Here is a 14,330-nt window from a genome sequence, read left to right as displayed (position 1 = left end):
CAGGAAATTGGTTAACTGGATAGTTGTCCAACTTTAAGAGCTGTTCTTATGAAGCGCTAAAGTAAGACATTTTATTAGCATATCATGGTATTTTTTTTATTTAATTGTAGAGGATATAGACATAAATATGAGAAGGTATGATGTCGCTATTAGATAAGTATTTTAAGAGATTGAAACATCACCATGAGAGGATTAAGCCCTAACTATGGTGGAACCTTCTCCCGGTAACTTTAATAAAACTATGTCACCTATGCTCGTTGTCACCATCAAATCTAATTTTCCCTTCAAAAAGATTAGTGATTCACCCTTGAACACAATCTCATTGATGCAATGTGTTAACTCTAAAGTATCTTCCACAATGACTTGGTCATTATCAATATCAAAAGACACATCAAAGTATGATTTTGTAGGATCAGATTCATCTAATATAACTTGGCTAGAACAGTTAGTCCAATAATCTAATGGAACGGTGAGCATATGGACGTCATTATGGTATAATTTTGTGTGACCTTTAATTCTTTCCATTGACAATGTTGTGTCCTCTTTTACCTGGTAAAAAGGTATTTGGACTTTTGCCACAATTTTTCCTTTGATATTGAGCCGCCGGCGACCAAGAAAGTCAGTAGACCATTCTAGCTTTATACCTCTCGTATTGACTTCTTGTACAATATCATCTATATTAACAGTGTAATTCAAGGAAAAAGAAGTGTCAAGGAAAGGGCGTATTATATCGTAGTCTTCAAGAATGGCTTTGGATTTACTTGGCTTTTCCAAACTTGAACATTCTATTTTCATATCTATTAGACTTTTTGGATCTAGAAGGTTACTGAGGAACTTGGACATTGGGGTTATGATGTTCGAATCGTCTGAAGAACAAACGTGGTTTAAAAAATCATCCGGTAGTTCTCCTATCAGGTTGGCTTTTATCGTCAAATTAACGAAATCACTTAGCATTGAATTCCAGTCTAATTCCGGACTAGATATAATGACGTTCTCTAGTTCTATACCTTCATTTTTGAGACAGCCAGGCAAAGTGGGGTACCATTGAATTTGAGGCGCCAAAATCACTTCAGGAGATAAATTGATATGTGATTCTGGTAATGGGTTCGGAACTCCTACACTGCAATACACTTCATAACCATTTTTCAGCTCCTTCAGTGTAATGTCATTTATTTCAATTTGTTCGACTGTGTCGTTAATATTTTCGGAGAGATGCCTAAGCGATGTGAGTAATCTCTCCCAAATTCCAAAATCTTGCCAGTAAAGGTGAACTTGGTTGAATTTCCATAAAACAAATTCGCGTGAAAATATTTTTTTCTTAAGATCTAGGTTAACACTACTCCAGATATTAAGTCCTTCGTATTTCTTTTCCCATATTTGTTTTAATATTGGGATTAATTTATCAGTGTTTGGCTTGATCAAAACCAATAAATCTAGATCCGTAGTTTTATTATGTCTCAAATCAATACAGACTGTCTCTGGAATAATAATAGATCCCAATGATATTTGAGTTGTGTCGTTCTCTTGTTGATATGTATCAAGTTTGTTTAAGTCAAAACAGACTTCTCTGGCGATTTTACCACCTAAGAAGGAAGCAATCTGCTTCTGACTATCTGAGATAGATGAGCCTGCTTCGTAATCCAACCACACAGAGCTTTGCAACTTTATCTTATAATATCTTTGCTTATTTATATGCGTCCATCCATCAAAAGACACATCTTGAACGTCCACATTCGTTATGTTTCCTGCATATTCTTTGAAGGATTCATCATTGGGTACCACACGTGTAACATAAACCAGTACGAAAAATATAAGTCCAACTACTATGAGACCTATTCCGAAGAGTAATATTCTGACTCGGTTCCAATATGTTTTTTCATGTTTGGCTTTGGTCACTCCCTCTGTTTCTATTGCAATATCTCTTTCTCCCTGATTTGGCTCTTGTAATAGCGGTTGTCTTTCGCTATCCGTCATTGTTTGGGACTGCTTTAAAGAAGAGGTTATAATAAAAACTTATTATAAATAAGTCTCGAATACTTCCTTTGATGACGTTGGTGGAAGAAGAACCTTGTTGATTCCCTAACTTCTTAGCTTTGAGCTAAGTCTAAGTGATCCTTAATCTTCTCAGTGGAGATGAGCTAGGATCCTTGATTTTTTTTTTTATGTCAGTAGGATTACATAACCTCATATTCTGTTGAAAATTTTAAGCAAGTCATCTCAAGCTCATCAATGCCGTAACGAGTTTGATGAACATTTGGTTGATCATTTTTTGACAGCCAATTAGTTAAGCAATACGTGAACAACCGAACTTCAAAACATTGATTAATGCTATATTTTATTGGGTTGGGTCTCTCTTACGAGACAGACATAACTGTTAGAGGTCTAAATGCTATCAAACAATGTTCTAGAGTTTATTTGGAGCATTATACATCCATTTTGATGACAGCATCACTAGAAGAACTTGAAGAATTCTACGGTAAGAAAGTTATTCTTGCTGATAGGGAACTCGTTGAATCAGGTGCTGAAGAAATCTTACGTGATGCAGACAAAGAGGATGTTGCATTTTTGGTTGTAGGTGATGTTTTTGGTGCAACCACCCACACGGACCTTGTTCTACGTGCTAAGCAAAGAAAGATCACAGTTGAAGTTATACATAATGCATCTGTTATGAACGCTGTTGGATCATGCGGTCTACAGCTATATAACTTTGGTCAAACTATTTCCATGGTGTTCTTCACCGATAGTTGGAGACCCGATTCCTGGTATGATAAGGTGTGGGAAAACAGAAAGATTGGATTACATACCCTAGTTTTGTTGGATATCAAAGTTAAGGAGCAAAGCATAGAAAATATGGCTCGTGGTAGGCTAATTTATGAGCCACCAAGATACATGAGTATTGCTCAGTGTTGTGAGCAGTTGTTGGAAATTGAAGAAACAAGAGGAACCAAGGCTTACACTCCAGACACTCCATGTGTTGCCATTTCGAGATTAGGGTCCGCAACTCAATCCTTTAAGGCAGGAACAATCAAGGAATTAGCAGAGTATGACTCTGGAGAGCCATTGCATTCTTTAGTGATCCTAGGTAGACAAACACACGAATTGGAAATTGAATACTTACTCGAATTCTGCGATGATAAAGAGAAGTTCAAGGAAGATGTCTTGAAAGACCAAGAATACTTCAAGCCAGCACCATGGGTGCCACCGGAAGAAGACCTGGAAGAGTAGAATACCTTCTCTTTGTATAATTACCCCATCATCAAATAACCGTTTAACATGATTTTATAAATAGTACCATTTAGATATTCATATGTCTGAAATAGTACACATATGTATCAAACGTGATAAATTTAACGTGAAATAACGGTAACAGCTAACTATCGTGCACGTAGAGGATTGAGCAGATCAGTACAATAGAAAGTGCTCTATTAAACGATTGTACCTCCCACCCTTTGAGAACTGAAGTGAAAACACTGAATCAAGAACTCTTACGACATGTCGCAGATAAAGTATATGCTTTTAGCTTCTAGACAGGGGAAGACAAGATTGATCAGATGGTTTCAAACATTAGATCCAAAACAGAAGACACAAATACTAAGGGAAGTGACAACAACTGTACTTTCCAGAAAATCGAAAATGTGCAATATTCTGGAGTATCAAGACCATAAAGTTGTCTACAAAAGGTATGCTAGTTTATACTTCATTGCAGGTATAGATTCAGAATCAGATAATGAGCTTTTGACTTTAGAGATCATACATAGATTCGTGGAAACTATGGATAAATACTTTGGGAATGTCTGTGAATTGGACATCATATTCAACTTCAGTAAGGCGTACAGTATATTGGATGAAATGATAATGTGTGATGGATCAATAATAGAAACAAGTAAAGAGGAAGTTATTCATGCAGTTGCCTCAATGGATGCAATTGAATCAAATGATGACCTTGATAGAGTTTTAAGCTGATGCGATATGATCAATAGCAGTTATCTGGTTTATTTTTTTAGCCATCAGAAGAGATGTCTTTCATTTAAGAATATTTGGGGCATTTATTTCATTTTATGCTACTTATTCGAGTCCGGAGGCTACTCTAGAGATATTTACGTAGTACTGCAATTATTTGTATAATAACTTAACGAAGTCTGGGTCACCCATTGGACCGACTCCCTTTTGGTTGTCTGTGGACTCGCCCTTTTCTACAGCCCTGATTTCATTGTATAACACACCAAAAACATAAGGGGTATCATTATATTCATCCATTTCGCTCGCCAACGCCCGGTACATGACGTTACTCTTACTACAAGGGTGTTTTTCCTTGTACAGTGAAACAAAGTTCTTGATGAATTCCTGTTTGTCATCTTTCTTCAACTCATTCCACTTTTTATATAACGCCGGTGAGCTTGCATGGAATTGTCTAATGTGTGAAAATGCCAATCTGCCAGTGTTCAACTGACCAATAATACTTCTCTTCCAAATCATCATTCTGTTAATCTCAGTATATAACAAACGCACACTGAATGATAGCTGGCCTGGACTGTCCTAATACAAATCAGGTTCTACAAAGGCTAGGGATTAGTGTAGTTGTTAGCTTCTATAAGAGCTGTTATGCCTTTGAAAATAGTCCACAGCTATTTATTATAGTTATACTTAGATATGTATTCTCTACCGATGAGGTTCCGGGATTACAAAGAATCGTTTTTTGCTTCAACCGCACATATCACTCTCGCTCTGATGTAATCAAGGTGCCAAAAAGAAAACCGGAAAAACTATTCCAGTAAAGAGAGAATAAACGTATCTATTAATTTGGGTGTTGTTTCTTAAGAATTCCGTGCTATTCACCGTACCTCTACTTCCGTCCCGAAGCAAAACGAAACATCAAAAGTTATAAGCCATCTTAGTATAGGGGTTATTACACATCGTTGTGGCCGATGAAACCCAGGTTCGATTCCTGGAGGTGGCACTTGATAACATAACAGATTTTCATTTGGTTTCGTGGTCTAGTCGGTTATGGCATCTGCTTAACACGCAGAACGTCCCCAGTTCGATCCTGGGCGAAATCATTGGACGTTATGATTATCTTTTTTTTTGTTAATTAATTAAATGCTGGGTTCAGCTTAATTTTTTACTCTTTCAAGAAATTATTGTATCTGCCCATTTAAAGTTAGAGATTAGGCACCAAAAATTACCTTTCAAAGTTAAATAATTAAAATACATTGTACAACGAAAAAGAGTAACTAACTGACCTATTACCAATGCATAATGGTACGTTTAAGATATTCAAATAACGATCCCAAACTATTTTAGAAACATGTGCTTACACATAAGAAGCTTAACGTCGTCTTTCTGTAAAAAGAACTATTTTTAATTTTTTTTAACTATATTGAATCAGGAAGCACAACATTATGCATGAGAAGTATAACAGTTTGTACAGACCTTTCCTTCAACAAATACGGTTGTGTGGCCGAGCGGTCTAAGGCGCCTGATTCAAGATATCTAATCTTAACCAATGAAAATTGGGAACACTCAGGTATCGTAAGATGCAAGAGTTCGAATCTCTTCGCAACCATTATTTTTTTCCCTCTTCCTCATTGTCAATGGCAGCAAGAAGTAGGATGTAAGTTTATTTTTAGGCACATTTATAAAAAAAAGAAACAATAAAGCTGTGTTGAGCACAACCCTGCTAATTCACCCTCGTAGGCAGCTATCCAGAGCTCGAATTAAGTCTGTTGAGCAAATCTATCAAAGCCTTCAAGCTAGAAAAAACCCGCACAACTGTTCCTCTCACTTCTAATCTGGGTTTTTATTACTATATTAAGTATAGATGCGGCTTTCATCCGTTTTGGTGTACCTCTTGCGTATATGAAACGAATCTGCGAAACTGAAAATAGATTTTTTGGCGAACCGTGACTTAAAGATTCGCAGGAACCCACGAATATTTTTTTGACCAGCGTTTAATTTAATTTAGACTGCGATGTGTCAATGCCTGTAATGCCGTGAGAGCACAGCATGTAGATGTTACATCGATCGGCTGGATGTAGCAGAGCCCCACCTGGAGGCTTTGGTGAATATATTGCAAGAATATATAAATAAGTGAGGTTATTGCTTCAATTGTCATCCAGAGCGTCTTTAACGTCTGCATCAGATCTTCATTATATCTAATGTCCGTACTTATGTAGCAGTAGTACTAGTATATTCTCAGACCAGCATACAATCAACGATCTGTTAGTCGCACACAAATGAGATATTCGTGCATCGCAAGTGCTATTGCCTTATCATCTTCTGTTGCATATGCCCAGGAGGCAGCATGTAATCCACTGAAGAACAGCTCATGTAGCCCAGATCCAGCTTTGGGAGGTTCTATATCGGTTCCATTCACCGAGGAATCATCGCATTTTCCAAGATATGCCAAGGCAGGTAATATTACTTATTCTGACAATGGTGCTGAGATGACTATTGCAAAGAGATTTGACAACCCAAGTGTGGTATCCGACTTCTACCTGATGTTCGGTAAGGTGCAAGCTATAATCAAGGCTGCTCCCGGACAAGGTATTATTTCTTCCTTCTACCTGCAGAGTGATGATTTGGATGAAATTGACATTGAATGGACTGGTACGGATATCACGCAAGTTCAAACAAATTTCTTCTCCAAGGGTGTTACCGGTTCTTACGACCGTGGTCAATTCCACGGTGTCGATGATCCACAAGGAAAGTACCACAACTACACTATTGACTGGACCAAGGACCAAATTGATATTTATGTTGATAGTGCTTTGGTGAGAACCATTACAAGCGATAACGGACAAGGCTACCCACAGTCTCCAATGCGTATCTTCATTGGTAACTGGGCTGGTGGTGATCCAGACAATCAACCTGGTACTATCGAGTGGGCCGGTGGTGTCACTGATTACACTAAAGCTCCGTTCAGCATGTTTGTGAAGGACTTGGTTGCCGTTGATTATTCTACCGGTTCTGAGTACTCATATTCAGGGACTGAAGGTACTTCGGATTCTATTGAAGCCAAGGATGGTAAGGTATACGGCAGATACGACGACGCAGTCGCAGACTTCGACAAACTCGTTAACGGAGGAACTGTAGCAGATTCTGAAGGATCATCATCATCATCATCATCTGCTTCTGAATCTTCTACATCTTCTGCATCATCCGCGTCCGCTACCTCGTCCTCCAAGACGACTGCTACTACGACTACTTCTTCTTCTTCCGAAAAGAAGACTGCATCTAGCACTTCAACCTCAGTATCGTCTTCTTTATCACAAAATGTCACCACAACTACTGTGAACGCAACCCAGATCACATCAAAGCTAACTTCCAGCACAAGTTCGCTCGTCTCAATCAATAACAGCATTAGTGCATCTAGAACCAGCGCTCTTAATACTTCGAGCACCTTGGTCACTTCAACTCTTGCTGCAGACGAAAAGACTGAAACACTTTCTGCTGACACAACCACTGCTGCTCCACTGTCCTCTCAAAGTGCAAACGCAACAGTGTCATCAACCAAGTCCGCAGCTTCCAGTTCACTCAAAACGTCGGACACCAACGGCGCTGCACAAACTCTTCCTCAACTCCTTGCATTCATCCCAGCAGCGCTACTCTTATAATCTAATCAGCAACAACTTAAAAACAACCGTATATAGCATATGTGCATGTACAACTTAATACATATCAAAACACTACGAGCGTTACAAACAGTCACCGTCGCCAACCGTGTTATGGCAGATGAGTCGTATATAGGGCATCAATTGCAAGGGCATCGCTCGAATTGAAAATCATCATCGACGGTCATTTTTTCAACTTTCATGACGATCCCAGCTATCTGCCTTAACACGCTTCGAAACCGTACAACTGCATTGAAAAACTCATCGCATCGCATCGATCAAATAGACAAACACGACCCTTAGCAATCAAGCAAGCAAGAACATCCTAGTCCCCAACCGCCCCAAACTTGCATAAATACACACTTTCACAAACACAAATGCGGATACTAGAAGAAAGAAACGCTTTTATGAGCGACTACGAGGCTCTCCAATTCCTGGTATCTCTCCAGAAAGAGCATAGATGGACCTCCGATTCCAGAGACAGGAAAAACAAACATGCTAAACCATACTACCATCCAGAGCTACAGATGATAACAAGAGACACAGTAAGATATCTTACCCAGCGATCGACACCGGCTCCAGAAGAACAAGAAGAACAGGAAGATCAAGAACAAGAAGCACAAGCAGAAAAACCAAAACCAAAACCAAAATCAACCCTCCTGCATCTCACCACCCAGCAGTTCACAGAACTCATGCAGCAGCTCAATCATTACCCACTATACAAGGCAGAAAAGTTGCAAATAGTCAACCAACTCCCCACAAACCTTGTCCATTTATACAGCATCGTCGAAGAGTGCGAATCCAGACTTGATGAAGGTCAGGTGACCTCGTTACTAGAGGCCATCGAACGCACGTGCCTCATACACTGAAAAAAAAATAATAAAATGCCAATATTAATATTACATATTGAAAAAAAAATAATTACATAGTATCAACCGTGATATAATTTTTCTCTAATATTGAGAAAGGCTGGACAAATTTACCTGTATATATTAATGGGAGTCAAAGTAAAAAGATAGGTACATCCTGCATAAAGATAAAAGGGATATACGCTTGGAAAGAAAGGAGAAAAAGGTGTACTCTTGAGAATACGCGACATTGTGGTACGGTAGAGGGTGTACTGTGTGGCAAGGTAGAGGTCTCTTCAGTATAGGCGAGTGAGTGAGCGAGTGAACGAGTGAGTTAGTACGTGAGTTTCTGTGATGGTGAAATTTGGGGAGCATTTGAAGCGCTCTTTAATTCGGGAGTATAGCTACTATTATATAAGTTATGATGATTTGAAAGCTGAATTGGAGGATTCTTTGGAATCTAACAATGGTGTGTGGTCTGAGGAGCTTGAGACTCAGTTTTTGGAGTCGCTTGAGGTTGAATTAGATAAGGTTTACACTTTTTGCAAAGTGAAGCACAACGAAGTTTTGCGTCGAGTTAAGGAAGCACAGGAGCAGGTTTCTGTTGCCTTTCATTCTTTAGACAGCAACACACCAGTGACGGACTTGGATTTCCAAATTTTGGAGGAGGAATTGTCTGACATTATTGCTGATGTGCACGATTTGGCCAAGTTTTCAAGGTTGAATTACACTGGGTTTCAAAAGATCATCAAAAAGCACGATAAGAACACCAAGTTTATCTTGAAACCTGTGTTCCAGGTGAGAATGAATGCCAAGCCATTTTTCAAAGAGAATTACGATGAATTGGTTGTGAAGATTTCGCAGCTTTATGACATTGTTAGAACTAGGGGTAACCCAGTTAAGGGTGACTCTGCTGCAGGTGGTAAGCAACAGAACTTTGTGAGACAAACTACAAAGTACTGGGTTCATCCAGATAATATCACTGAATTGAAGTTGATTATCTTGAAGCACTTGCCTGTTCTTGTTTTCAACACCAATAAAGAATTTGAAAAAGAAGATAGTGCCATTACTTCTATCTATTACGATAACGAGGACTTGGATCTATATTACGGTCGTTTACGTAAGGATGAAGGCGCTGAAGCACATAGATTAAGATGGTATGGTGGCATGGGCTCTGATACAATCTTTGTGGAACGTAAGACCCATAGAGAAGACTGGACTGGTGAAAAATCGGTTAAGGCCCGTTTCGCTTTGAAGGAGAAGTACGTCAACGATTTCTTGCACGGGAAATACACCGTTGAACAAGCCTTCGCCAAGATGCGCCGCGAAGGTAAAAAATCAATCCAGGAAATAGAGAGTTTGGAAGCATTGGCTACAGAGATACAGTACACCATGTTGAAGAAAAAATTGAGACCAGTTGTTAGAAGTTTCTACAACAGAACTGCGTTCCAATTACCTGGTGATGCCCGTGTCCGTATCTCTTTAGATACTGAACTAACCATGGTTAGAGAGGATAACTTCGATGGTAATGATAGAACTAACGGTAATTGGAGGAGAATGGATATTGGTGTCGATTGGCCATTCAACCAATTACCAGAAAAGGATGTTTGTAGATTCCCTTATGCTGTGCTAGAAGTGAAGCTACAAACTCAATTGGGTCAAGAACCTCCTGAATGGGTTAGAGAGTTGGTTGGTTCCCACTTGGTTGAACCGGTTCCTAAGTTCTCCAAGTTCATTCATGGTGTAGCTACTTTGCTCAACGACAAGGTCAACTTGATTCCATTTTGGCTACCTCAGATGGACGTCGATATCAGAAAACCTGCAATCCCAACAAATATCAACATCACAAGACCTGGAAGAGAAGATGATGAGGAGTTCGAAGATACCGAGGATGAAGAGTTAGCAGCTCCAGCAAACTCCTACGATATTGAGGAGGCAGCCGGTGATGTTCCAGTTAATCGTGGTGCTGGCCAGCCAACAGGCGTATCTTCTGCTCCTAATTATGGTGCTATTACTGAAAATGCCAACGTGCCATCTAACTCATCTGAAAATGCCGCAGAAATTCTGCGTAAGATTAGACAAGCTTCTAATCCAGTAACTAAATATTGGTACACTTTGGTATACCATATCGACCACTACTTGTATGGTGACCAGATATCCAAGGTTCCTCAAGGTACAGTCTTTGATTCTTATGTGAGCGCTCCGCCAGGCAAAACGATCTGTGTGCCTGTACGTGTCGAGCCAAAAGTTTACTTTGCCACAGAAAGAACCTTGCTATCTTGGGTTTCAGTTGGTCTTGTCTTAGGAGGTGTTTCAACTAGTTTCTTAACGTATGGTACACCAACTACTATGGTGGCTTCTATCGGTTTCTTTATTACCGCCCTTGTCACCATCTGGTTGAGCACATACACATACTGCAAACGTGTAGTAAACATTAGAATGAAACGTCCTATCGACTACGAAGATAAGTATGGACCTCCAATGATTTGCGCCTTTTTAATGGCATCAATCTTGTTCACCTTCTTCTGCAACATTGTATGAGGTGTGAAGAGGAAAACCTAATAATCATAGGCAGACAAATAGTAATTTTAACACAATGCTGGTGTGCCTGAAATTCAAAATTTAATAATAAACTATAATGTACTTTATAATCAAGATGTAAGTAGATAAAATTCTAAAGACACTTTTCGCCCATTTTTATTCATTCTGTATTTTGTATTCTGTATATGTTTTAATTTTCAATATTATATTGTTTACAAATTCAAGATCTACATGCAGAGATATCTACAAAAAACAATAAATTGTACACACTAACTTATTCAATACAAACAAACATCAACGAAAGAACCTAGGAAACTCAGAAAGGGTTCCTCTTGCTGCAAAGAGTGTGGAAATGGTTCCAATTCACTTCGATGAATTGGAAGGACATAAAGAAAACATAGTTTCGTTAACTGGAGGGAGGTCTGCCAGTAGGCTACTGAAATCTATGAAGAAACCATTGGAGACCTCTTACGACATAAGGCTTTCGTTTGAAAAGCGTATTCACGATACCCTGGATGAACTAGATGATCCATTAGAAGTATTTATAGAATACATTAATTGGATACATGACACATACCCTTCTCCTACTACTAGACAATCAGGACTACCCGAAATATTAGAAAGGTGTATTGAGTATTGTAAAACAATCGACACGTACAAAAACGATGTCAGATATGTGAAAATATGGCTACAGTATATCGAATTTTTTGCTATAAGGCCCGAGGAGAAAAAGGACATGTTTGTTTATATGATGAGGCTTAAGATTGGGGACAAATTGACTTTGTTCTATGAAAGTTTTGCTCAACTATTAATAAATAGAGACGCATTCGGAAATGCGCTCGATTTGGTAGATCGTGGTATAGAGAAAGGAGCAAGACCATTAGTACGACTTAAAAGGTTCAGGATGCAGATTGAAAAAATCCTGCAAACCCGTGGATTGGTAGGTCAAGATATACAAAGGAACTCTATACCTTTTGAGATTCAAGGTGAACTTGTGCTTGGTAGATATATAATGGATGTACATCAACGAAACCACAGGAGCATTAATGGAAACTTCGATAATAATAGCATTAGTGGAAATACCAGTGAAGAAAGGTCTCATAGCTCCCAAAGGTCAGCAGGTACCGGGAAACTGCAAATATTTTCAGATAAAAATGATGTTGAGCAAGGTTCCAGTAACTTTAAGTTTGATGGTGATAACTTCTCAATCCCCTCATTCACAGAACGGAATAAAGAGAATAGCATAAAGCCTATCCCCTTAAAGTCTGGTTCAGTTATAGCCCCACTAAACCAATCTAATGAATATCTGCCGAGAGATGTGGACAGAATCCCAATTTTCAGAGATGACCTCGGCAGAACTTCCCCAGTATACAAAATTATAGAAGTTCCCGGTAGGAAGCCAGAAAAAGTTCAAATAAACTTTAACCTATTGTATCCTACTGATAATGAAGAGTATTGTCTTGAAGAAGTTTTAGCAATCGCTAAAAACTGTTATACCAAAAAGAAAACTTCAAGTTTGAAACATAGTTTAGATGAGACTACTACGGAACGGACTCCACCTTTAAAGATGAAAGGATTAAAACCAAAATCTCCCGAATATCAGAAGGTTACAACTACATCAATACTACCATTGAAAGGAGATGTCGAAGTAAATGGAATGACTGGTCATTCTGATGGAAAGTCGAAATCTCCTACGGTTACGATGTTTTCAAAGGATGCTATGAACGAAGTGTACTCAATGTTCAATCAGAGTTATCATGAAACAAAATTATATTCTGATCATGATGATACAACAACAGGGAAGTTCACTATGTTTGAAAATTTTCAGGACGATCTCAGTACAAAGAACCTCGATGATTTGACCGAAGTGAAGCAACCATCAGAAAAAATTGGCTCATTGGATAGTAACAACGTTACCCCTGCAAAAGACAATGATGTAGAATCTACAACGCCAGCTTACAAGAGTAAGTTACAGGAATACATGACACCAATCCAAGAAAGAGCTGAATCAACATTTAAAAGCGTAATTTCTCAAGAGGACGATATGACAGAAGAATCAAGAAGGAAAAGTATAAACTCAATTAATACAGCAGAATCATCTCCATTTCTTACTCAACCCCAAAGGCTACTAGATAACTCATCAAGATATCAGATAGTAGAGAATCCGTTAAGCTTACAACTTCGAACGGAATTATTAGCCTCTTTAAACCCACCATTAGCCACCTATCCGACATATTACGAGTATTCGCAGCAACTTAAAATGAGTTCTCTATTAAAGAGAATACAGAAAGTCTCAAAAAATATGAACAAGAATCCAATAGTAGATTTTAAAAAGACAAATGATCTATACTGTATTAGACGAGAGTTAGGTGAAGGAGGTTATGCGACAGTCTATCTCGCTGAATCAAGTACCGGCCAATTGAATGCGTTGAAAGTAGAAAAACCTGCAAGTGTATGGGAATTTTATATACTAAAGCAGATTGAAAGAAGAGTACCCGATGAGAATATACTAAAATCAATCATTAATGTCAGTGCTTTACATTGCTTTCAGGACGAAAGCTATCTTGTTTTAAATTATGCTAACCAAGGCACAATATTAGATCTTGTTAACTGGGAGAGGGAAAAAAATGGTGGTGCTTTGGATGAATGTCTTTGTATGTTCATTACAGTCGAACTCATGAGAGTGCTAGAATGTATTCATGATGTGGGTATAATTCATGGTGATATAAAACCTGATAACTGTATGATCAGATTTCAGAAAGTGTCTCACTTGGGTAAATATTTTGCCAACGGAGAAAATGGATGGAATAGCAAGGGGATATATTTGATTGATTTTGGTAGATCGTTTGACTTATCTTTGTTCCCACTGGGTACGAAGTTCAAATCAAATTGGAAGACTGATCAACAAGATTGTCCAGAGATGAGAGAGAACCGCCCTTGGAGCTATGAAGCTGATTACTACGGTCTTGCTGGTGTTATTTTTTGTATGTTGTTTGGCCACTATATCGAAACAGTCAAAGTGCAAAACGATAGATACAAGCTTAAAAGTTCTCTCAAACGTTATTGGCAACAAGATATTTGGGGTCCATTATTCGATTTATTAATCAATAGTGGAAACCATGGAAGTACTCTTAAAAGCGATCTCAGATCATATAGGGAAAGAATGGAATTATACCTTGAGAGAGACTCAGGAATGAAATTACGAAATATCGTCTTGAATCTTGAATCTGATCTTGAACATCTCGGAAAATAACCCAACTTTTTTGCATTTACGAAAAAGATCTATTAAACCATTTTTATTTTAGATAATATACAAGTAATAGGTACTATA

At 38.4% G+C, this 14,330-nt stretch overlaps 8 protein-coding genes and 3 non-coding genes across 11 annotated transcripts; 9 read left to right on the top strand and 2 right to left on the bottom strand.

Moving 5' to 3' along the window:
- Positions 1-192: 192 nt before the first annotated feature.
- Positions 193-1,974, bottom strand: TAG1 (Tag1p; the record flags this gene model as incomplete). Its single annotated transcript, XM_022819587.1, has 1 exon — positions 193-1,974. One exon carries the CDS (start codon positions 1,972-1,974, stop codon positions 193-195), a length of 1,782 nt encoding a protein of 593 aa, XP_022676137.1.
- Positions 1,975-2,325: 351 nt separating this feature from the next.
- On the top strand, positions 2,326-3,225 carry DPH5 (diphthine synthase; the record flags this gene model as incomplete). The annotated part of the gene is made up of 1 exon (XM_022819586.1): positions 2,326-3,225. The coding sequence occupies one exon, from the start codon at positions 2,326-2,328 to the stop codon at positions 3,223-3,225; it is 900 nt and encodes a 299-aa protein (XP_022676136.1).
- A 267-nt stretch (positions 3,226-3,492) lies between these two features.
- APS1 (Aps1p) lies at positions 3,493-3,963 on the top strand (the record flags this gene model as incomplete). Its single annotated transcript, XM_022819583.1, has 1 exon — positions 3,493-3,963. The coding sequence occupies one exon, from the start codon at positions 3,493-3,495 to the stop codon at positions 3,961-3,963; it is 471 nt and encodes a 156-aa protein (XP_022676135.1).
- A 150-nt stretch (positions 3,964-4,113) lies between these two features.
- KLMA_40288 (uncharacterized protein) lies at positions 4,114-4,476 on the bottom strand (the record flags this gene model as incomplete). The annotated part of the gene is made up of 1 exon (XM_022819582.1): positions 4,114-4,476. The coding sequence occupies one exon, from the start codon at positions 4,474-4,476 to the stop codon at positions 4,114-4,116; it is 363 nt and encodes a 120-aa protein (XP_022676134.1).
- Positions 4,477-4,885: 409 nt separating this feature from the next.
- KLMA_R417 lies at positions 4,886-4,958 on the top strand. The gene has a single exon. It is a non-coding gene; the product is annotated as a tRNA-His (tRNA).
- Positions 4,959-4,982: 24 nt separating this feature from the next.
- Positions 4,983-5,058, top strand: KLMA_R416. The gene has a single exon. It is a non-coding gene; the product is annotated as a tRNA-Val (tRNA).
- A 390-nt stretch (positions 5,059-5,448) lies between these two features.
- KLMA_R415 lies at positions 5,449-5,563 on the top strand. Its single transcript has 2 exons — positions 5,449-5,485; positions 5,519-5,563. It is a non-coding gene; the product is annotated as a tRNA-Leu (tRNA).
- Positions 5,564-6,233: 670 nt separating this feature from the next.
- Positions 6,234-7,613, top strand: CRH1 (transglycosylase; the record flags this gene model as incomplete). Its single annotated transcript, XM_022819581.1, has 1 exon — positions 6,234-7,613. The coding sequence occupies one exon, from the start codon at positions 6,234-6,236 to the stop codon at positions 7,611-7,613; it is 1,380 nt and encodes a 459-aa protein (XP_022676133.1).
- A 374-nt stretch (positions 7,614-7,987) lies between these two features.
- Positions 7,988-8,479, top strand: RPC17 (DNA-directed RNA polymerase III subunit RPC17; the record flags this gene model as incomplete). Its single annotated transcript, XM_022819580.1, has 1 exon — positions 7,988-8,479. One exon carries the CDS (start codon positions 7,988-7,990, stop codon positions 8,477-8,479), a length of 492 nt encoding a protein of 163 aa, XP_022676132.1.
- Positions 8,480-8,812: 333 nt separating this feature from the next.
- On the top strand, positions 8,813-10,999 carry VTC4 (Vtc4p; the record flags this gene model as incomplete). Its single annotated transcript, XM_022819579.1, has 1 exon — positions 8,813-10,999. One exon carries the CDS (start codon positions 8,813-8,815, stop codon positions 10,997-10,999), a length of 2,187 nt encoding a protein of 728 aa, XP_022676131.1.
- Positions 11,000-11,351: 352 nt separating this feature from the next.
- MAD3 (Mad3p) lies at positions 11,352-14,252 on the top strand (the record flags this gene model as incomplete). Its single annotated transcript, XM_022819578.1, has 1 exon — positions 11,352-14,252. The coding sequence occupies one exon, from the start codon at positions 11,352-11,354 to the stop codon at positions 14,250-14,252; it is 2,901 nt and encodes a 966-aa protein (XP_022676130.1).
- Between the last annotated feature and the right edge of the window lie 78 nt (positions 14,253-14,330).

Source organism: Kluyveromyces marxianus, chromosome 4, assembly GCF_001417885.1.
Source record: "Kluyveromyces marxianus DMKU3-1042 DNA, complete genome, chromosome 4".
Lineage (NCBI taxonomy): Eukaryota > Fungi > Ascomycota > Saccharomycetes > Saccharomycetales > Saccharomycetaceae > Kluyveromyces > Kluyveromyces marxianus.
The sequence above is the reverse complement of the archived record's forward strand: the minus strand, read 5'-3'. Positions and strand labels throughout refer to the sequence as shown.